The 22,130-nt window shown below is 47.0% G+C and overlaps 1 protein-coding gene across 6 annotated transcripts in view; it reads right to left on the bottom strand.

Annotated features, from left to right (window-relative positions):
- Positions 1 to 22,130, bottom strand: part of USP36 (ubiquitin specific peptidase 36) — a 211,766-nt gene that overhangs the window by 14,974 nt on the left and 174,662 nt on the right. For 4 of the 6 annotated variants that reach the window (XM_063960725.1, XM_063960721.1, XM_063960723.1 and 1 more), the window contains 2 exons: positions 21,702 to 22,130; positions 1,008 to 1,162 (listed from right to left, as the gene is read on the bottom strand). The exon at positions 21,702 to 22,130 is cut by the window's right edge and continues 153 nt beyond it. In XM_063960725.1, coding sequence (XP_063816795.1) covers positions 1,008 to 1,162; positions 21,702 to 22,130 — 584 coding nt within the window. The remainder of the gene's footprint in view (positions 1 to 1,007; positions 1,163 to 21,701) is intronic. The other 2 variants (XM_063960724.1, XM_063960726.1) reach the window with 2 other exon arrangements.

The raw sequence follows: 22,130 nt of genomic DNA, 5'->3' as shown, positions 1-22,130 counted from the left end.
GGGCATTGATATCCAACTGTCCAGCTGGGAAAAGCAGGCAGGAGTTTAACAAAGTACCAGGCTACTAGGAGCAAGGTACAGGGGAGACAGAGCCCGAGCCTCCCTCTCTGTGCAAAGCAGGAGCAACAATGTGCTTAAAATGGATGCCCAGCGTTCTGAGGGGAGGAGAGAGAGGGAGGAGTTTGCCTAAGGCATGCAATTAGCCCAGGCTCCAAGGAAGCCTCAGGAGCAGGGCAAGGGGCTACAGGCTAGGCTCACCTCCCCCTCAGGTGCTATCAACCCTAGGGACCCTGCAGTGGCCTGTGTCATGTTCCCTGGTGGTCCCCACCACACCTGCCCCCCACTGGATTTCTGCACCGTCCCGGCTCCCTGCAACTTGTGAAAATCTCCGTATTGACTGTAAGAAACACACATCTTTTACAGAACCACCTGAAACACAGAAAACAAAGTGCTCTTGTAAAAATTGGTCCAATCAGAGCCCCTAGACTAAAGTGTCTTCTATCAACACCAGAATGCACTGCATGTCTACATGAAAAGAGAAAATTTGCAGCCATGCTACGCCTATAAATAAATTAGCGGAGGGATAGAATTGTGTGCACTGCTGCTTGTTGTAAGCACTGGATCAGTGTGATATCAGTAAATAACCAATGGCAGGTTCAACGCACACCACACTGGATCGCAGCCACCGAAGCAACTTGGACACAGCAATCCACTTCAGTTCTCTTCTAAGCCTGCCCCTAGACTCTTGTGAAATTAGCCAATGGAAGTCTGGTGGAGGGCTTAGAAGAAGTGAAGTTAAATGCTGCGTCCCAGGTGCAGAGGCTGCTGCGAAATGCACAGCGCTGCTGATGCCCGGGCTCAAACAGCAAACACATATATTACATACAACATTACACGTATGTGGTGTGCGGTGGCTTTCACTGGTAATACATTTAAACCCCCTGAACTCCTTACAGAACTTGTGCTAACATGCATCAATAAAGAACTGAAAATGGGTCATCTCTTACCATATTTCTCTTCCTGGGCTGTAGGTTTCTGTTTACTGATGGATTCGTTTTCTATGATGCTTTGGCTCTCCTGTACTTGTGGCTTTTGCTTCTTTTTCTTTGTTTTTCTGACAACCTGATTTTCTTCCATGTCATCAGTACTAAGTAAATAAGTACTGAGATGATGTTACAACAAATTTAGTTATATTACAAGTCAACATTACCTCCCAGTGAGTCAGTTTTGAAGTGTACTCCAGAACATAGAGAAAAGCCCCTTTTAGAAGGTCACTTGACCTGTCTTCTGTAGATACACAAAAAGACCATCTATAACAACTGTAACACTTAAAATATAAAACAGGATTTTTGCCCTTACTGGTTAAATCCTTATCTACGACTCCATGGGGGACACTGGAGACATTTGGGTATAGCAGGTGCGAGAGGAGTCTAGGCACTAAACAGTTAAAAAGTCTTACCCATATAAACTCCACACCTTGCTTCCTGAAAGCCATTTTACACTAACAAAGCTGACTCAGAGGATGGAGAAACCGTGGAGAACAGAATGTAACTGGTAAGTACAAAAATCCTGTTTTCTCTTTCTTCCCTGGGGGACAATGGAGATATTCCAGAGCTGTCTGTAAAGGACGGGCACTCCTGCGCGGCAGACAGGACCCTGCATCCAAAACTGTTATTGCGAGAAGCAAATGTGTTAATTCAATAGCATTTAATAAAAGCATTTAATAAAAGACTTGGTGGCAGTCCTACAAAACTGTACCACTGAGGAAACGCGACGAGTTGCCTATAAGGTCTCCACTGACCTCGTAGAATAGGTCTTCACAGACTCAGGAACAGGCTGACCTCTGGAAATATAAGCTTGGTGGATTTAACAATAGCTATGAATAATGATCGCGCTCGTCAGTGTTGCTGCTCCTATAAAAAGTGGGACCCCTCACCAGTCCCAAATAGATACAAATAAAACACAACGATTTTTTTACAGGATGGCTCACACACCAAAAATAAAACTGAAATCCTTACATCAAAAAAAGAAGATGGATCTGTTTCTTGGTATATTGTGATGTATTCTCAATATTCCACTGATTTTTATACAGTGCGTAAGTAGGATGTGTACTAAACGTTCAATTGCAGCATAAATCCAGAAGTACGTTTCAATAAAAACTTCTGTCTTTTTATATTTGGCAGTATTGCACTATGTTTTCTTTTTCTTTTGAGCTTATAATTGAAACGTACTGCTGGATTTATGCTGCAATTGAACGTTTGGTACTCATCCTACTTACGATAAGGCTGGAAGATACTTTCCGGCCCATGACATAATTTGCACCATTTCCTGCATGGCCTGAGCACTCTTTGTGCCCCCTTGATGATTTAAGTAAGTAACAGTCATCGTGTTGTCAGATTGGACCTTGACTGGGAGAGCCTGTTGGAGATGACGAGCCTGCATTGACTGCTCAAAGTTTGACAGTTTTTGATGGGAAGACAACTAGATACCCTGAAAGGTCTTGTGGAGTGTTGCCACCCCCCCACTGCCGGAGTCTGTCGTCCGTTCTGAGAATAGTCCATTACTGTATCTGAAAGGGACGCCTCTTGTCCAAGTGAGGCGTGAACAGTGACCACAGCAGCGAGTGTCTTGTCCAGGAAGACAACAATGACCAGTGAATGGATCTGGAGAGGAGACCGGTTCCATTTGGATAAGAGTTTCCTCTGAAATATCAGTGTGATACTGAGGAAACGCCTCCATGTTGAATGTTGACACCAGCTTGCTTATAACTCTCATGCAGAAATGAACAGAAATTTTCCTGCAATTGAGAAGCAGTTGAACAATTTGACCAATTGACTAAACCGCAGAGATCTTGTCTGTCGCCAGAAAGACCCTCTGCAACTGTATGTCAAGAAGAACTCCCAAGTGGAGCATTGTTGGGCAAAAATGTGAGAGGACTTCTGGAAATTTAAGATTGAACAGTGAGTCTGCAATAGGTTGATCAATAGCTGGAAGTGATTCTCCAAGGCTGATGGTGCTCGAGTTGTGAGCGAAAGGTCCTCCTTTTTAGCTGCATTACAAGCAGAAGGTATTGTACAGTATACTAAGATGATTTGCCTGATGGGACTGCTTACCTTATTGGATTCATATTGCCTGTTGAGAGCTTGCAAAGTGCAAAATGAATCCAATATAGGACTTGTAGTTACATAGCGTATACAAGTGTTTTTAAAGTATATAGAGTTCCTATACTGAGTGTGGTAGATCCATTTGCTAAACTGAGAGCACATGCAGTGCAATACATATATATGGGACTTATAGTTCCTATACTGACTGTGTTGGATGTCCCTTGCCAAGTGAGAGCACATATATAATATATTGGACTTGCAGTTCCACAGAGTGTGCAGTGAGTCTAAAGCACATCAAGATCCTATACTGACTGTGTTGGATTTCCTTTAATTTTATTCCCCTAATTGAGAAGCATATGCAGTGCAATATAAATATATGGGACTTGTAGCTCCACAGATTTAAACAGCTTTTTTATGTATATTGCACCTATACGCCAATTGAGATAATTGGACTTCATTTGGCACCTGAAGAGATTTCCCAATTTTGAGACTCTATAAAGTTATCTTTCGATTTTTAATGTTTAATACTAATTATTTGTATTATCTCATGTATTCATTCCATATGAAATCATGTGATTATCGTGAGTATTAAATTTATGTATTTATTATAATCGCAGAGTTTTACATTTTATTCATCCACATTAGTGTTATTTATTTTTATTAGCGCTGGTGTACATTTGGTTTAGTAGTATTGTTTCTTTGGGGTGGATCTTTCGCGCATTTGTCCACACATATTTCAGCTGCATCTGATTATTTACATGCACATTTGAATATTAAGAAATGTTTTTTGTATTAATACATCAGCGCCGGATCCTTTGTTTTTATTTTTTGCATGTGTTTGTGTGTGCTTGCATGTGCAACTTTTTTGCTCATACATGGGTGATTCTCCGTTATGCACAGGACAGCTACACAAATTCAAAACGACATACTTCTCCAAAATACCAAGATTTTAGTGGGTCATAAAGTTATAGGGTAAGGCATTGCTACTAAGCAATTAAGTTTTCATATAACAACAATTTCTTAACAGACCAGTTTAAAAGGAAAAAAAATTAAATGCGTGTAATGCACAGTACTTTATGTTCACTTTCTGGAGAATCACCCATATAGATGCATGCACACATGTAAACAACATATGTATATTTATTTGCGACATCCTTAAGAGAGACTGTATTGGGGAAAGGAATAGTGGTTGCCTTTGCCAAACATAAAATGGGAGAGTTCAATGGAAAGGACATAAGTTAACAATACGCCTGGGACTGAAATTTTCAATGAGGCTTCCAATAATAAATCCTACAGTTGCGTAGAAGTAGGAAAAGTAATTCACTTCTTTCTTGGGCTTAAATAGTAAAGAACCCTGTTCGGTTATGTCCTCATGATCATTGATTTGATTGTCCTCTTACATGGAGGACTTTTCAAAGTCAGATTCCTGTGTGCAGACTTCCTCTCCCAGTAAGACTGCAAGTTCTAACATCCGCTGCAGGGAGAATAAAACCTGTACTAGACCCTGTATGGACTATAATAAACCAGGGACCCAACAGGTTCCACAGAAGATGGCAGAGTACTGGCCCTCCTCTTCTTTTTATTCTTTTTTTTTTAAATATCTTTTTGTTTGAGAAATTTTTGACAGGAAGAGAAGGGTACAGTAAGAAAAGGGGGTGTAGGATAAGGGAGGGGGGTCAAATAAGCAATTATGAAAAAATAAAATACAAGCAAACTATTTAATGCCCAGACTCTCGCAGCTGCTATACTCCAATGTATCAAGTGTCCCCCATGGAAGAAAGAGAAAGTAGATTTCTAATTAAACATTAAAAGGAATTTTGGTACTCACCAGTAAATCCTTTTCTATGAAGCCACAGGGGACACTAGAAGCAGGAGAAGACACTGGGGTATAGATGGTGGCTATCGGGAGCTGGCACTTTAAATTTATTAAGAAGTGTAAAGGCTCCTCCCCCTCTATTCCCCATCAGCCCTAAGTTTAAGAATGAGCCGAGAGGAGACGGGAGTCAAGAAAAAGAGAAACTAGAACAAGGGGAGAAACACAAAACAACAAACTACAGACCATCCACCAGAACAACAACTAAGGCAGGAAATCAGTTCCAGGTGAGCGTCCAGTGTCCCCTGTGGCCTAAGAGAAAAGGATTTACCGGTAAGTACCAAAATCTCATTTTCTCAGTCAACCACTAGGGGACACTGGAAGCAGGAGAAGACACTGGAAACACCCCATTGTTACCCCCTGGGCGGGAGAGGGCTCTTGTAAAAACGAAGTGGCCAAATCTAGAAGCTGGAGCTGACAAGTCAAACTTGTAGAACTTAACGAAAGTATGAATGCTAGACCAAGTTGCTACTCTACAGAGTTGGGTCTTGATGGCTCTACGACTAGAAGCCCAAGACGGCCCTACAAAACGTGTTAAGCATGCAGAAATAGATACTGGAGGACTCTGAGCCTTGTTGTAAGAGATCTAGACATAGAAGTAGTGGCCACGGATCGTCGGCCAGAAGAGCGCATAGGTCCAAGAACCAGGCCCGCAAGGGCCAATCGGGTGCTACCAGAATCACTGTGGTGAATTTTCTCTTGATCCATTTGAAGACTCAAGGAAAAAGCGGAAAAGGGGGAAACAGGTATATGAGGTCGTAAGACCAAGGCACTGTCAGAGCGTCCACAGGATCCTGTGTCCTGGACACATATCGAGGAAGTTGATGATTCCACCTGGATGCCATGAGGTCCACTTATGGACAGCCCCACTGGCGCACCAGAGCTCTGAACACCTCCTGTATGGCGATCCTGAGGACTGATAGTCGGCCTCCCAATTGTCCATGCCCGGAATAAACACTGCATAACGTATGACCTTGTTGCGCTCGGCCCAGTACAGAATCCGTGCTGCCTCCTGCATGGCCATGCGACTTTGCGTTCCTCCCTGTTTGTTGTTGACATACACGATAGCTATTGCGTTTTCCAACTGTATACGTACCGCTCTTGAGCGGAGAACGGGAGTGCCTTTCAGCAGCACATTGTACATCGCTCTCAGTTCCAACACATTTATCGGTAGTAGAGATTCCTGATATGACCAACGACCATGGCGCTGCAAGTCTAGGACTACCATGCCCCAACTTCTGAGACTGCCATCCGTCATCAGAATAATCCAATCCCACACGCCAAACCTTTTGCCCACTGTGAAATTGTCCATCTTTAACCACCATACGAGTGACACTCTGGTCCAAGTTGTTAAACGAATCAGCCTGTGGAGATTTAGATGAGACCCAGACTATTGGTGTAGGAGGTCCAGCTGAAAAGGGTCGAAGACTGCAAACATCTTTCCCAACAAGCGAATGTTCAGGTGAACTGAAACCTTTCCGCATCTCAAGTACATTTCGAGTCAGGGTTCGGATACTCAGAGCGTTGTCTTCCGGCAGGAAAATCTTCTGTGCATTCGTGTCCCGTATCATCACGAAAAACTAAAGACACGGCGATGGTCGCAGGTTGGATTTCTTGAATAGATTATCCATCCGTCCTGTACTAACAAATTGTAAGTTAGGAGAGCATGCTCCTGGAGAAGAACCTCGGACGGTGCTTTGCTGAGGAGATCGTCCAGATAAGGGATAATCGTAACTCCTAATGATCTGAGATGTGCAATTATTACTGACATGACCTTGGTAAATACTCTGGGAGCTGTGGACAGTCCAAATGGTAAGGCTCAGAACTGAAAATGGTCCTGGTGTATCGCAAATCTGAGAAAAGCCTGATGTGGTTCCCATATCGGAATATGAAGGTACACATCCTTGATGTCCAGGGATATTAGAAACTCCTTGGGTTCTAAAATCGCAATGACTGAATTTATTGATTCCATCTTGAACTGATAAAAGGCAAGAAACTGATTTAGGGACTTCAGGTTCAGTATTAGTCTTACCAATCCATCCAGCTGGTGTACTACTAAAAGATTTGAATAGTAACCTTCTTTCTTTTTCATCCACTAGGGGTCACTGGAGTACTCTTGGGGATATGGACGGCTTTAGCAAGAACAGGGCACTGAATATTTAAATTTAGAACTCTCCTCCCCTCCATATCCCAAAGTACCTCAGTGTTTTTTCTGTGCTCACAGCACTAACAAGGCTTGTGTGGGGCTCTCACACTTTTCTTTGAATATTTTTGGATTTTGATTTTACTTTTTCATTTTTACCTTTTTATTACAACTTAAGCACATCCCTTCCCAGTTTCTACTAAAAACGTGGGTCCGGGATAGTGCCCGCTGCGCAGAGGCAGCGCATGGCGTGTCGGTCCTGCCACACGCAGCTCACTCACTGACCTGCAAGAGCTGGACGGAGCTTACAGACAGAAGCCCCGTCGCAGCCCTCCCTACAGGAGACAAGGTATGCTGGGGGGAACGGGGCGGTCAGCGCAGGCTGCCGCCGCGCTGTGTGGGGTCCGTGTTCATCATCTGCCGCCCGCACCCGCCGCTACTACAGCCCACCCAGCCGCTTTGTCCGCTCCGTACGGGGCTCAGCGCCTGCTCACAGGCCCGCCCCAGCCACGGCGACCGCCGCATAACAGCCGCTCACACTAGCGCCGCCAAAAGCCGCTGCGGCCCGACGCACCCCGTTCATATGCCGGCCACAGTTTCCAACGGCCGCTCTCCAGAACGCGTTCCCCACCTCCATGCATTGACTCCGGGGTCCTAAATTGGACAAATGGATTTCTGAGGTCACGGGGGGACAGTCTGTTTTCCTACCATTGCCTCCAACGGTACCTAGACGGAAATGCTCTAGGCCGGCGTTCAAATCCTTTAGACCTCAGCCCTTTCAAGGCCGTGGTATAGCAACAGCCACGCCTGGTAGACGAGGTCAAGGATGTGGTTTCCAACAAACCATCACCATTCGTCAGGACGCTAAGGTCACCGACAAGCCAGTGGCAGGACGGGCTCCCAGCCCATCTCGGATTTCCAATTGTGGGAGCACGCCTTCAGACGTTCCATTTGGCAGGGTTCCAGATATCCACAGATAGGTGGATCTGCAATTTACTGTTAAAAGAAAGTATAGCTGTCTCCCGCCACTGCGGTTTTTCAAGACAAGACTTCCTCTGTCGGACGACAAGAGGGCGGTTCGGCAAGTTGCCATTCAGTCTCTGCTGCATTCAGCAGTTTTGATTCCGGTCCCTGTCGCCAACAAGGTCAGGGTTATTATTCCAGTCTATTTGGGAGACCAAAGCCGGATGGCTCCGTTAGGCCAATATTGAACTTAAAGGGTCTCAATCAGTACGTCACTTACTCCGGAGTAAAGATGGGATTTCTGCGGTCAGTAATTGCAGGTTTAGAGCCACAGGAATTCATCATTGCGCTAGATCTCAAGGATGCGTACTTACACATTCCGATTTGGCCACCTCATCAGAGGTTCTTGCGTTTTGCGATACGGCAGAACCATTACCAGTTTCAGGCTCTACCGTTTGGCCTCTCGTCAGCGCTTCGGGTATTCACCAAAATGATGTCTGTGATGATAGCCCATCTCAGATCCCTGGGAGGGATGATAGTTCCGTACTTGGACGATCTGCTCATCAAAGCTCCGTCTCAACAGATGCGCCTCCAACATGCGTTGCTAACGTACAATGTACTAGTTCAGCACGGTTGGACTGTCAACTTCAAGAAAGCACATCTAATTCCGTCTCAACGACTTCAATTCCTAGGTATGATTCTCGATACGGTAAATCAAAGAATTTACCTACCAGAACAGGAAGTACAGATTATTCCTCATCTGGTACAATGGGTTCACTACGGCTGGCCGGCGGTCGGGCTCCCGGCGCCCAGCATACCGGCGCCGGGAGCCCGACCGCCGGCTGACCGACAGTGTGGCGAGCGCAAATGAGCCCCTTGCGGGCTCGCTGCGCTCGCCACGCTACGGGCACGGTGGCGCGCTACGCGCGCCACACTATTTTATTCTCCCTCTATGGGGGTCGTGGACCCCCACGAGGGAAAATAAGTGTCGGTATGCCGGCGGTCGGGCTCCCGGCGCCGGTATACTGAGCGCCGGGAGCCCGACCGCCGGTATACAGAAGACCACCCGGTACAATTAGTGCTCAAGCCACGCGCAGTCTAGGTACATTTGTGCATTCGCCTCTTAGGCACAATGGTGGCGGCTTTCGAAGCGCTTCAGTTCGGAAGATTTCACTCACGTCCTTTTCAGCTGGATGTGCTCGCACAGTGGTCGGGCTCGCATCTGCAGCTTCACCACAGGGTGAGGTTGTCGCCACGGGCAAGGGTATCTCTACTCTGGTGGCTCAAAGTACACAATCTAACTGCAGGGAAACGGTTTGGCGCCTGGAATTGGATAATTCTAACGACAGACGCGAGTCTCAGAGGTTGGGGAGCTGTAGTTCAAAATTGTCAGCTCCAGGGTCTCTGGGCGGATCACGGAAGATTGCTGTCTATAAATGTCCTGGAACTCCGTGCAATTTACAATGCGCTACGGCAGTCAGACAACGCGACGGCGGTCGCGTACATCAACAAACAAGGAGGAACGAGAAGCCGCATGGCAATGCGGGAAGTAGCTCGAATCCTCAATTGGGCCGAGCATCACCAAGTGATATTGTCGGCAGTGTTCATTCAGGGAGTGGACAACTGGGAGGCGGATTATCTCAGCCGTCGGGATTTTCATCCAGGAGAATGGGCATTAAATCCAGATGTGTTGGTCCAGAGGTGGGGTTACCCTCAAGTGGACCTGATGGCGTCTCGCCACAATAACCAAACGCCCCAGTATGTGTCCAGAACGCGAGATCCAAAGGCAGTGGCGGTGGATGATCTCACAATCGCGTGGCCGTACAGCCTCGTGTATCTGTTTCCACCGTTTCCGCTGCTCCCTCTGTTGCTAAAACGGATCAAAAGAGAGTCCGCCACAGTCATACTAGTGGCGCCTCATTGGCCTCGGAGAGCTTGGTTTTCGGATCTCCGCGGCCTCCTCGCAGACGATCCTTGGCCGCTCCCACTACGTCCGGACCTATTACAACAGGGTCCGTTCCTTTACCCCGATTTAGCGCGACTGCGTTTGACGGGGTGGCTGTTGAGATCGCCCTCTTAAGAAGAGAGGACATTCCAGAATCGGTTATACCAACCATGTTACGAGCTAGGAAGCCGGTTACGGCAGCTCATTATTACAGAATTTGGCGTGCCTATATGGGTTGGTGTGAAGCTCGGAAGTTTCTGACATCATCTTTCAAGTTATCCCGTCTTTTGTTATTTCTACAGACGGGGTTAGATGGAGGACTGCGTTTATCTACACTAAAAGTGCAGGTATCTGCTTTGTCAGTTTACTTTCAAAGACGATTGGCTCTATTGCCGTCTGTACACACTTTTCTGCAAGGTGTCCTCAGAGTACAGCCTCCATTCATTCCACCTACAGCGCCATGGGACTTGAATCTGGTTTTAGAGTTCTTACAGTCTTCATATTTTGAACCCTTACAACAAGTGGATATTAAGTTTCTCACTTGGAAAACAATTTTTCTCCTAGCCTTAGCTTCGGCAAGGCGTGTTTCAGATTTGGGTGCCTTGTCATGCAAGCCACCGTATTTGGTATTTCCTGATGACAGAGCGGAACTTCAGACAAATCCTGCTCTCTTACCAAAGGTAGTGTCATCTTTTCACTTCGATCAACCAATAGTAGTTCCTGTGTTAACAGGAGATTCTGGAACTTTGGATGCAGTACGCGCACTACGCGTTTATGTATCCCGAACATCTACAGTTCGTAAGACGGATACGTTGTTTTTTCTCTATGATGCGGCCAAGATGGGTTGGCCAGCTTCTCAGCAGACCTTGTCCAGATGGATTAAACTGACCATACATCAGGCTTACCTTCATGCTAGGTTACAGCCACCTATATCACTAACAGCTCATTCCACACGTTCTGTGGGATCTTCATGGGCAGCTGGTCGTGGGGCTTCTCCGACGCAGCTTTGCCGTGCGGCTACATGGTCATCAGTGCACACGTTTGTGCGCTGTTACATGTTTGCGGCATCAGCATCTCGCTTTGGCCGCCTAGTGTTACAGGTGTCAAACAGCTCTCCCGCTCACGGGGGAAGCTTTGGTACGTCCCAAGAGTACTCCAGTGACCCCTAGTGGATGAAAAAGAAAATAGGATTTTGGTACTTACCAGGTAAATCCTTTTCTTTGAATCCATAGGGGGCACTGGACGCCCACCCAGAGCAGTTTTACCCGGTTTGTGGTAAGTTCCGGGGATCTTATGGTAACACGTTCTCACCGACTGGTTCAAAGTTTCAAGTTCTATCGGTTATGGTGTCAACTGTTTAGTTGTCAGTAACGTTATGTGTCAACTTTATTGTTGTCCGTTATGTTATATGTAATTCTCCATTGTCAACCTCTCTATCGCTCCTGTTCGGCTCAGTAAAAAACACTCTGGGATATGGAGGGGAGGAGAGTTCTAAATTTAAATATTCAGTGCCCTGTTCTTGCTAAAGCCGTCCATATCCCCAAGAGTACTCCAGTGCCCCCTATGGATTCAAAGAAAAGGATTTACCTGGCAAGTACCAAAATCCTATTTTCCTTTGGTGAGGTGGAACCAGCATGAACACTGTCGAATCTACCAGTGATTGAATTGCTCCTTGAACAGCTATCCTGTTATCTTGTGATGCGGGTAGACCTGTAGTGAAGAATAGGACTGGAGGAAAACTTCGAAATCTAGTTTGTATTCCCTGGATATAAGCTTGCGATCCCACACGTCCTTTGATATGAGAAACCAGGTGTTTTGAAGAATCCGAAGGCGTGCCCCCACTGCGGCCGATCCCCGGTGGGAGGGGAGACAGTCATGCCACTGTCATTTCTGCAGGTTTGGGCTCTTGGATAAAAAGAAACGGCTTGCTCCTTGCCTCGTCCTCTACCTCTCTGAATAGTAAGCTCTTCCTCGAAAGGACTGGGCCGTACGAAAGGAGCGGTAGTAATTTCCTGTATAGGAACATTTTGGCTGCCGGTTCGCGTTGGTAGAAAAGTGGATTTTCCTCCCGTGGCCTGCGAGATTCATTTATCTAGTTCCTTACCAAAAAGGAACTTTCCCAGTAAATGTAATAGCTTCCACCGCTTTTTTAGACTCCACGTCTACTTCCCATGAGCAAAGCCAAAGCGCTCTCCTTGTTTCAAAAGCAGATGAAGAAGATATTTTGGAATTTACCCGACTAATATCTGTAGCAGCTTCACCTAAATAGATTGCAGATTCCTTAATGTGTTCGGCTAGAAACATTACCTCCTCAGCTGGAACCCTTTCCTATTAAATCCTTTACCAATTTAGAGGCCCATTGTTCCACTGCCTTATTAACTCAGGAAGTGACACCCCAGCCGCCGTATAAATGGATTTCCCCATAGTGTCCAATTTATGGTCAGATGGGACTTTTAGAGAGGTTGCACCAGGGACTGGCAATTCCATCTTTTTGACAGTCTGGAAACTGATGGATCCACCTGGGGAGAATTTTCTCATTTCTCCGTCAAAGACGCTGGCTAGGGGTAATTTGCCAGGAACCTTTTTGGCATCTGAAACCGCTTATCTGGGTTTTTCGAAGCTTCGGAAAGATGATCATCAAGCTTTTGTGAAAAAAGGATAAGTTACTGATGAACATTGCCTCTTGCCAATTAAAGTGGTGTCCGGGGAATCCGGTGTCATCGTATCAGATAAATTAAATATCGTACATCTAAAATGAGGGGTTCAACACCTGGGGGGGTCATTCCGAGTTGTTCGCTCGCTAGCTGCTTATAGCAGCATTGCACACGCTAAGCCGCCGCCTACTGGGAGTGTATCTTAGCTTAGCAGAATTGCGAACGAAAGATTAGCAGAATTGCGAATAGAAATTTCTTAGCAGTTTCTGAGTAGCTCCAGACCTACTCACAAATAGCGATCAGTTCCGTCAGTTTCGTTCCTGGTTTGACGTCACACACACACCCATCGTTCGGCCAGCCACTTCCCCGTTTCTCCAGACACTCCCGCGTTTTCCCTGAAACGCCTGTGTTTTTCCGCACACTCCCAGAAAATGGCCAGTTTCCGCCCAGAAACACCCACTTCTTGTCAATCACACTACGAGCAGCAGAACGATGAAAAAAATAAGATTTTACTCACCGGTAAATCTATTTCTCGTAGTCCGTAGTGGATGCTGGGACTCCGTAAGGACCATGGGGAATAGCGGCTCCGCAGGAGACTGGGCACAACTAAAAGAAAGATTTTGGTCTATCTGGTGTGCACTGGCTCCTCCCTCTATGACCCTCCTCCAGACCTCAGTTAGGATACTGTGCCCGGAAGAGCTGACACAATAAGGAAGGATTTTGAATCCCGGGTAAGACTCATACCAGCCACACCAATCACACCGTATAACTCGTGATACTATACCCAGTTAACAGTATGAACAATAACTGAGCCTCTCAACAGATGGCTCAACAATAACCCTTTAGTTAAACAATAACTATATACAAGTATTGCAGACAAACCGCACTTGGGATGGGCGCCCAGCATCCACTACGGACTACGAGAAATAGATTTACCGGTGAGTAAAATCTTATTTTCTCTGACGTCCTAAGTGGATGCTGGGACTCCGTAAGGACCATGGGGATTATACCAAAGCTCCCAAACGGGTGGGAGAGTGCGGATGACTCTGCAGCACCGAATGGGCAAACTCTAGGTCCTCCTCAGCCAGGGTGTCAAACTTGTAGAATTTAGCAAATGTGTTTGACCCCGACCAAGTAGCTGCTCGGCAAAGTTGTAGAGCCGAGACCCCTCGGGCAGCCGCCCAAGAAGAGCCCACCTTCCTCGTGGAATGGGCTTTCACTGATTTAGGATGCGGCAGTCCAGCCGCAGAATGTGCAAGCTGAATCGTACTACAGATCCAGCGAGCAATAGTCTGCTTTGAAGCAGGAGCACCCAGCTTGTTGGGTGCATACAGGATAAACAACGAGTCAGTTTTCCTGACACTAGCTGTCCTGGAAACATAAATTTTCAGGGCCCTGACTACGTCCAACAACTTGGAAGCCTCCAAGTCTTTAGTAGCCGCAGGCACCACGATAGGTTGGTTCAAATGAAAAGCTGATACCACCTTAGGGAGAAACTGGGGACGAGTCCTCAATTCTGCCCTATCCATATGGAAAATTAGATAAGGGCTTTTACATGACAAAGCCGCCAATTCTGACACACGCCTGGCCGAAGCCAAGGCCAACAGCATGACCACTTTCCACGTGAGATATTTTAATTCCACGGTTTTAAGTGGCTCAAACCAATGTGACGTTAGGAAATCCAACACCACGTTGAGATCCCAAGGTGCCACTGGAGGCACAAAAGGGGGCTGAATATGCAGCACTCCCTTAACAAAAGTCTGAACTTCAGGTAGTGAAGCCAGTTCTCTCTGGAAGAAAATCGATAGAGCCGAAATCTGGACCTTAATGGAACCCAATTTTAGGCCCATAGTCACCCCTGACTGTAGGAAGTGCAGAAAACGGCCCAGCTGAAATTCCTCCGTTGGGGCCTTCCTGGCCTCACACCACGCAACATATTTTCGCCAAATGCGGTGATAATGGTTTGCGGTCACTTCTTTCCTAGCTTTAATCAGCGTAGGAATGACTTCCTCCGGAATGCCCTTTTCCTTTAGGATCCGGTGTTCAACCGCCATGCCGTCAAACGCAGCCGTGATAAGTCTTGGAACAGACAGGGCCTCTGCTGCAGCAGGTCCTGTCTGAGCGGCAGAAGCCATGGGTCCTCTGAGATCATTTCTTGAAGTTCCGGGTACCAAGCTCTTCTTGGCCAGTCCGGAACAATGAGTATAGTTCTTACTCCTCTTCTCCTTATTATCCTCAGTACCTTGGGTATGAGAGGAAGAGGAGGGAACACATAAACCGACCGGTACACCCACAATGTCACTAGAGCGTCCACAGCTATCGCCTGAGGGTCTCTTGACCTGGCGCAATATCTTTCTAGCTTTTTGGTTAGGCGGGACGCCATCATGTCCACCTGTGGCCTTTCCCAACGGTTTACAATCAGTTGGAAGACTTCTGGATGAAGTCACCACTCTCCCGGGTGGAGGTCGTGCCTGCTGAGGAAGTCTGCTTCCCAGTTGTCCACTCCCGGAATGAACACTGCTGACAGTGCTAACACGTGATTTTCCGCCCATCGGAGAATCCTTGTGGCTTCTGCCATCGCCATCCTGCTTCTTGTGCGGCCCTGTCGGTTCACATGGGCGACTGCCGTGATGTTGTCTGACTGGATCAGTACTGGCTGGTTTTGAAGCAGGGGTTTTGCCTGACTTAGGGCATTGAAAATGGCCCTCAGTTCCAGAATATTTATGTGTAGGGAAGTCTCCTGACTTGACCATAGTCCTTGGAAGTTTCTTCCCTGTGTGACTGCCCCCCAGCCTCGAAGGCTGGCATCCGTGGTCACCAGGACCCAGTCCTGTATGCCGAATCTGCGGCCCTCTTGAAGATGAGCACTTTGCAGCCACCACAGCAGAGACACCCTGGTCCTTGGAGACAGGGTTATCAGCCGATGCATCTGAAGATGCGATCCGGACCACTTGTCCAACAGGTCCCACTGAAAAGTTCTTGCATGGAACCTGCCGAATGGAATTGCTTCGTAGGAAGCTACCATTTTTCCCAGGACTCGCGTGCAGTGATGCACCGACACCTGTTTTGGTTTTAGGAGGCCTCTGACTAGAGATGACCGCTCCTTGGCCTTCTCCTCCGGGAGAAACACTTTTTTCTGTTCTGTGTCCAGAACCATCCCCAGGAACAGTAGACGTGTCGTAGGGACCAGCTGTGACTTTGGAATATTTAGAATCCAACCGTGCTGTTGTAGCACCTCCCGAGATAGTGCTACCCCGACCAACAACTGCTCCCTGGACCTCGCCCCTATCAGGAGATCGTCCAAGTACGGGATAATTAAAACTCCCTTTTTTTGAAGGAGTATCATCATTTCGGCCATTACCTTGGTAAATGCCCTCGGTGCCGTGGATAGACCAAACGGCAACGTCTGGAATTGGTAATGACAATCCTGTACCACAAATCTGAGGTACTCCTGGTGAGGATGGTAAATGGGGACATGCAGGTAAGCATCCTTGATGTCCAGTGATACCATGTAATCCCCCTCGTCCAGGCTTGCAATAACCGCCCTGAGCGATTCCATCTTGAACTTGAATTTTTTTATATATGTGTTCAAGGATTTCAAATTTAAAATGGGTCTCACCGAACCGTCCGGTTTCGGTACCACAAACATTGTGGAATAGTAACCCCGTCCTTGTTGAAGGAGGGGCACCTTGACTATCACCTGCTGGGAATACAGCTTGTGAATTGCCTCTAATACTGCCTCCCTGCCTGAGGGAGTTGTTGGCAAGGCAGATTTGAGCAAACGGCGGGGGGGGAGACGTCTCGAATTCCAGCTTGTACCCCTGAGATACTACTTGAAGGATCCAGGGATCCACCCGTGAGCGAGCCCACTGATTGCTGAAGTTTTTGAGACGGGCCCCCACCGTACCTGGCTCCGCCTGTGGAGCCCCAGCGTCATGCGGTGGACTTGGAGGAAGCGGGGGAGGACTTTTGCTCCTGGGAACTGGCTGTATGCTGCAGCTTTTTCCCTCTACCTCTGCCTCTGGGCAGAAAGGACGCGCCTTTAACCCGCTTGCCCTTATGGGGCCGAAAGGACTGTACCTGATAATACGGTGCTTTCTTTGGCTGTGAGGGAACATGGGGTAAAAATGCTGACTTCCCAGCTGTTGCTGTGGAAACGAGGTCCGAGAGACCATCCCCGAACAACTCCTCACTTTATAAGGCAAAACTTCCATGTGCCTTTTAGAATCTGCATCACCTGTCCACTGCCGAGTCCATAACCCTCTCCTGGCAGAAATGGACATTGCACTTATTTTAGATGCCAGCCGGCAAATATCCCTCTGTGCATCTCTCATGTATAAGACTGCGTCTTTAATATGCTCTACGGTTAGCAATATAGTGTCCCTGTCTAGGGTATCAATATTTTCCGACAGGGAATCTGACCACGCAGCTGCAGCACTGCACATCCATGCTGAGGCAATAGCTGGTCTCAGTATAATACTTGTGTGTGTATATACAGACTTCAGGATAGCCTCCTGCTTCCTATCAGCAGGTTCCTTTAGGGCGGCCGTATCCGGAGACGGTAGTGCCACCTTCTTTGACAAGCGTGTGAGCGCTTTATCCACCCTAGGGGATGTTTCCCAATGTGACCTATCCTCTGGCGGGAAAGGGTACGTCATTAGTAACCTTTTAGAAATTACCAGTTTTTTATCGGGGGAAGCCCACGCTTCTTCACACACTTCATTTAATTCCTCAGATGGAGGAAAAACTACTGGTAGTTTTTTCTCTCCAAACATAATACCCTTTTTTGTGGTTCCTGGGGTAACATCAGAAATGTGCAACACATTTTTCATTGCCTCAATCACGTAACGTGTGGCCCTATTGGAAGTTACATTAGTCTCATCGTCGTCGACACTGGAGTCAGTATCCGTGTCGACACCTGTGTCTGTCATCTGAGGTAGCGGGCGTTTTAGAGCCCCTGATGGCTTTTGAGACGCCTGGGCAGGCACAGGCTGAGAAGCCGGCTGTCCCATATTTGGTATGTCGTCAAACCTTTTATGTAAGGAGTCGACACTGTCGTGTAATTCCTTCCACATAACCATCCACTCAGGAGTCGACCCCGCAGGGGGTGACATCACATTTATCGGCATCTGCTCCGCCTCCACATAAGCCTCCTCATCAAACATGTCGACACAGCCGTACCGACACACCGCACACACACAGGGAATGCTCTGACAGAGGACAGGACCCCACAAAGCCCTTTGGGGAGACAGAGAGAGAGTATGCCAGCACACACCAGAGCGCTATATAACACAGGGATGAACACTATAACTGAGTGATTTTCCCTTATAGCTGCTTATATATATACTGCTGCGCCTAAATTTAGTGCCCCCCCCTCTCTTTTTTACCCTTTGTAGTCTTGAAACTGCAGGGGAGAGCCAGGGAGCGATCCTTCCAGCGGAGCTGTGAGGGAAAAATGGCACCAGTGTGCTGAGGGAGATAGCCCCGCCCCTTTTTCGGCTGACTTTCTCCCGCTTTTTTATGGATCCTGGCAGGGGTATTTTTCACATATATAGCCTCTAGGACTATATATTGTGATTTTTTGCCAGCCAAGGTGTTAATATTGCTGCTCAGGGCGCCCCCCCCCCCCCCAGCGCCCTGCACCCATCAGTGACCGGAGTGTGAGGTGTGCATGAGGAGCAATGGCGCACAGCTGCAGTGCTGTGCGCTACCTTGTTGAAGACTTCGATTTTCAGGACCATCTTCTTGCTTCTGGCTCTGTAAGGGGGACGGCGGCGCGGCTCCGGGACCGGACGATCGAGGTCGGGCCCTGTGTTCGATCCCTCTGGAGCTAATGGTGTCCAGTAGCCTAAGAAGCCCAAGCTAGCTGCAAGCAGGTAGGTTCGCTTCTTCTCCCCTTAGTGCCTCGTAGCAGTGAGTCTGTTGCCAGCAGATCTCACTGAAAATAAAAAACCTAAAATATACTTTCTTTTCTAGGAGCTCAGGAGAGCCCCTAGTGTGCATCCAGCTCAGCCGGGCACAAGATTCTAACTGGGGTCTGGAGGAGGGTCATAGAGGGAGGAGCCAGTGCACACCAGATAGACCAAAAGCTTTCTTTTAGTTGTGCCCAGTCTCCTGCGGAGCCGCTATTCCCCATGGTTCTTACGGAGTCCCAGCATCCACTTAGGACGTCAGAGAAACTTTGTTACGCCGTGAGTAAAATACCAAACTTTTGTGCTAATTTACGTGGCGCAGGCGCGCTGCGTACATTGCGCATGCGCAGTTTGCGACTAATCGCTCCGTAGCGGAAAAAAATAACGAGCGAACAACTCGGAATGACCCCCCTTGTGCGGTCTCCTGAGGAGTCAAATCCTCAGTGTCTGAAAACTCAGACCTAACTCCCGGATATTATCATCTACTTCGTCCTGGGACAGAAGTTTTTCCCACGACTCATAGGATTGAAGGATCTGCGGTAACAGTCTCTTTTTTTGAAAAGGGGGGGGGGGGGGGGGGGGTTTGTACTGGTGTCCTGTGATGGACTAGCTGGAATGATCTTCGCAGCACATGCTTCACATAAGGAAGAATCATCAGTGTGCGCCTTTCTGTTACATTTTGCCACACAGAAAGCTTTTGTGACGCCTTAGCAGCTGGTCTCCAGTCATTGCGAAGGCTGAGAGTTGCGCGCACACAACTCAGTCACTCAACAAAAGCAAGAGAAGGTGAGGTTACTAGATAGGCAGGAAGGGATAGAGGGAGGTATAGTTATATCAAATAACTTCCCTATAATATTCTCCCCTAGCTACAATAAGCTTGTACCCCTGTGTCTCCAGGATATGCTTGATGTATGAGGCAGGTACAATAAAATGGCGCCCACTCCTATCTCTGTTGAAAAAGAGAGAGACATGTTCAACTGCCAATCGCTACACTGTCTGTAGCTTGGGGAGCCTACCTTGCACTGAGTGACAGGCAGAAAGCCTGCTCAATAGACTCAGCCCCATCCCTGTATAGTGCTGCACAGGGACCCAAACTCTATCTTTGGGTGCCTGGAATAATCTTTTTGACTGCGGCTCACATAACTGCTGCTGCACTTTGTTATATATAAAATAAAAACCCTTTCCGTGTATGTGTTCAGTACAGCGGTAGCGGGAAAAGGGGGAGATGGCCGCTGCGTTCCCTCTGTCTTCTGCGCTGCGGGGAGGAATGGGGGTGATTGTACTCACCCACTGGCGCCTCAGGATCTTGGCCGTCTGCTGGAAATGCAAACACTGCACTCTCTCTTCCTGCACAGGAGAGACCACGCTGAACGCAGCTCTGCAGTAGAGACAGGAACCCAGACCCCACTTCTCTTAAAAGAATATCCTGAGGCATTTTTAAAGTTGTAAAAACAGAAAAATAAACTAAAAGAATTCCAAAAATTAAAACTGAGCTGGAGCTCAGCCAGCATGACCAGCTTCCTTGGCACAATTGTAAAAAGTGAGGGCTGATTGGGGATAGAGGGAGTGGAGCCTTTACACTGCTTAATAAATTTAAAGTGCCAGCTCCCTATAGCGTCTATACCAGTGTCTTCTCCTGCTTCAGTGTCCCCTAGAAACTGACTGAGAAACACTTATATACAAAAGACAGTAGTGAAAATGTATAATGTGTTTTTTACATCTGCCCCACCTGCAGTGCAACATGGTTTTGCCCATTAGTGTGTTTTGCCATTGTGAGCACAGTAATTAATATCCAGTAGCCTGCAGGATAGCTTGTCGGGGGGTTTATAATGTATGGCTTCCTCACTTCCCATCCCTGACTGCAGGGCTTTTAAACTAGCTTGTATATAAAATTATTCCTTAACATATTTCAACACTTTTTCCTGTTCCCTCTTCGGAGATTTATTATGAGTAGGCCCACAGTACCTTTATCTCTTTCGGTCTCAAATGCCATACGCTAGACGGAGACCTATTTTATTGTCTCTGGGATTGTCCATGCTTAAGCCAATTTGGATAATTACGTTCCTATTACTAGAGTGGGGGAATTGGGCACGTTTCCTATGGGTCAGCAGATATCCAGAGGAGGCAAAAAATTTTTTAATAGCTATCAAGGCAGCCAAACAAAAAAATCCCTTCCAGAATTGGATTCTAGCAGAAGACGGTTATCCTGCATACGGCGAGATTAATTGGTTTATCATGCCCGATCTACTGTCTGAAGTGACAGATCATCATGGTGGGGGATGTTCACTTTTCATTCATTTCAGCTCGCCACACCCTGGGGTGCCCCATTTGAGCGCCATCTACTGGCTGCCAGCGCTGCAAACAATTAAATCTCACTCATAGGGCGGTATTCAGTTCTTTCACCCCCTTCCACACCCGTTCTGTTTCTGTTAATGGGCGTGGTATAATCATTTCAGCTCGCTATCCCTGGGGTAGCAAGGGCACCCAACCCTTTATGCAGCTAAACCTGATTACTATGGGCGCAATATGAGCGTCAAAAGGGGATCACTTTAGAAAGGAGATTGGGCGTGATATATCATTTGAATACCGCCCATAGGAGGAGGTGACATTAAGTGGTGCTCACACTCACACAAAAAAGCCCAAGTACAAATAAAAGAAAGAATAAACCCTAAATTTAGCACTCCAGCATAACAGAAAAAGTGCGCAGCTCCTGAGGAAGCTGAATTGCTGCAAACTAAGGGATACAATGAGCGAGACAAATCAGACTTCACTCAATGTTCCCAACCTCCTACACGTCTATACCCCATGATACCAGTGTCCAGATATTGGATTTAAGAAAATATACATTTCAATTTGAGAAAAGGAAGATCGATACATGCTCAGTGACATACAAGTTCTAAATATGCAAGTGTTCTTTCACCCATCAGTAAGAATGCAGAGTGCATTTCTAGGTTATAAAAAAAATCAATCAAAAATAACTCAAATTTTAAGAATGTTTACACTTTTATCTAATAACACAGTTTGAATAATTAGTGCCCCACCTGTTAACTTGTCAAATTTGCAATGTTATTTAAGAGCAATGCATTAAAAAAAAAGCCTTTTCGTACCCGTTCAATGGAGCCTGGAGATTATCCTCTACATGTTGATCAGGTTTTACATGCCTTCTCTTCTTTTTTGTTTTGCATCTTGACTCCTGGGATGTCTGCGTGTGATCGGTTTGTTTGGATACATGTTTCGTAGGGGTTAGCAGCGGTTCAAACTTTGTGTGTTTAATTTTACTTTCTTTTAAATCAGATTTGGTTTTTCCCTGCGTCTCCAAGTGGGAGATAACACACACTGTTCTCGCTATACTTTCCAATGCTTTTCTCTTGTTTTTCTTCATAACATCACTTCCCTCCATAGCCCGGACTTCCCCATTACAGCTTAATTCATGTGCTTCCGGTTCGCATTTCAGTTTTTGCTGTGAGGGGCTTTGAGTCTCTGTTAGATTAACATAATTGTCTCTAACATTCCCTTTAGGTGGTGACAATGCCTTA

This window comes from Pseudophryne corroboree, chromosome 3 (genome assembly GCF_028390025.1).
Source record: "Pseudophryne corroboree isolate aPseCor3 chromosome 3, aPseCor3.hap2, whole genome shotgun sequence".
Lineage (NCBI taxonomy): Eukaryota > Metazoa > Chordata > Amphibia > Anura > Myobatrachidae > Pseudophryne > Pseudophryne corroboree.
The sequence above is the reverse complement of the archived record's forward strand: the minus strand, read 5'-3'. Positions and strand labels throughout refer to the sequence as shown.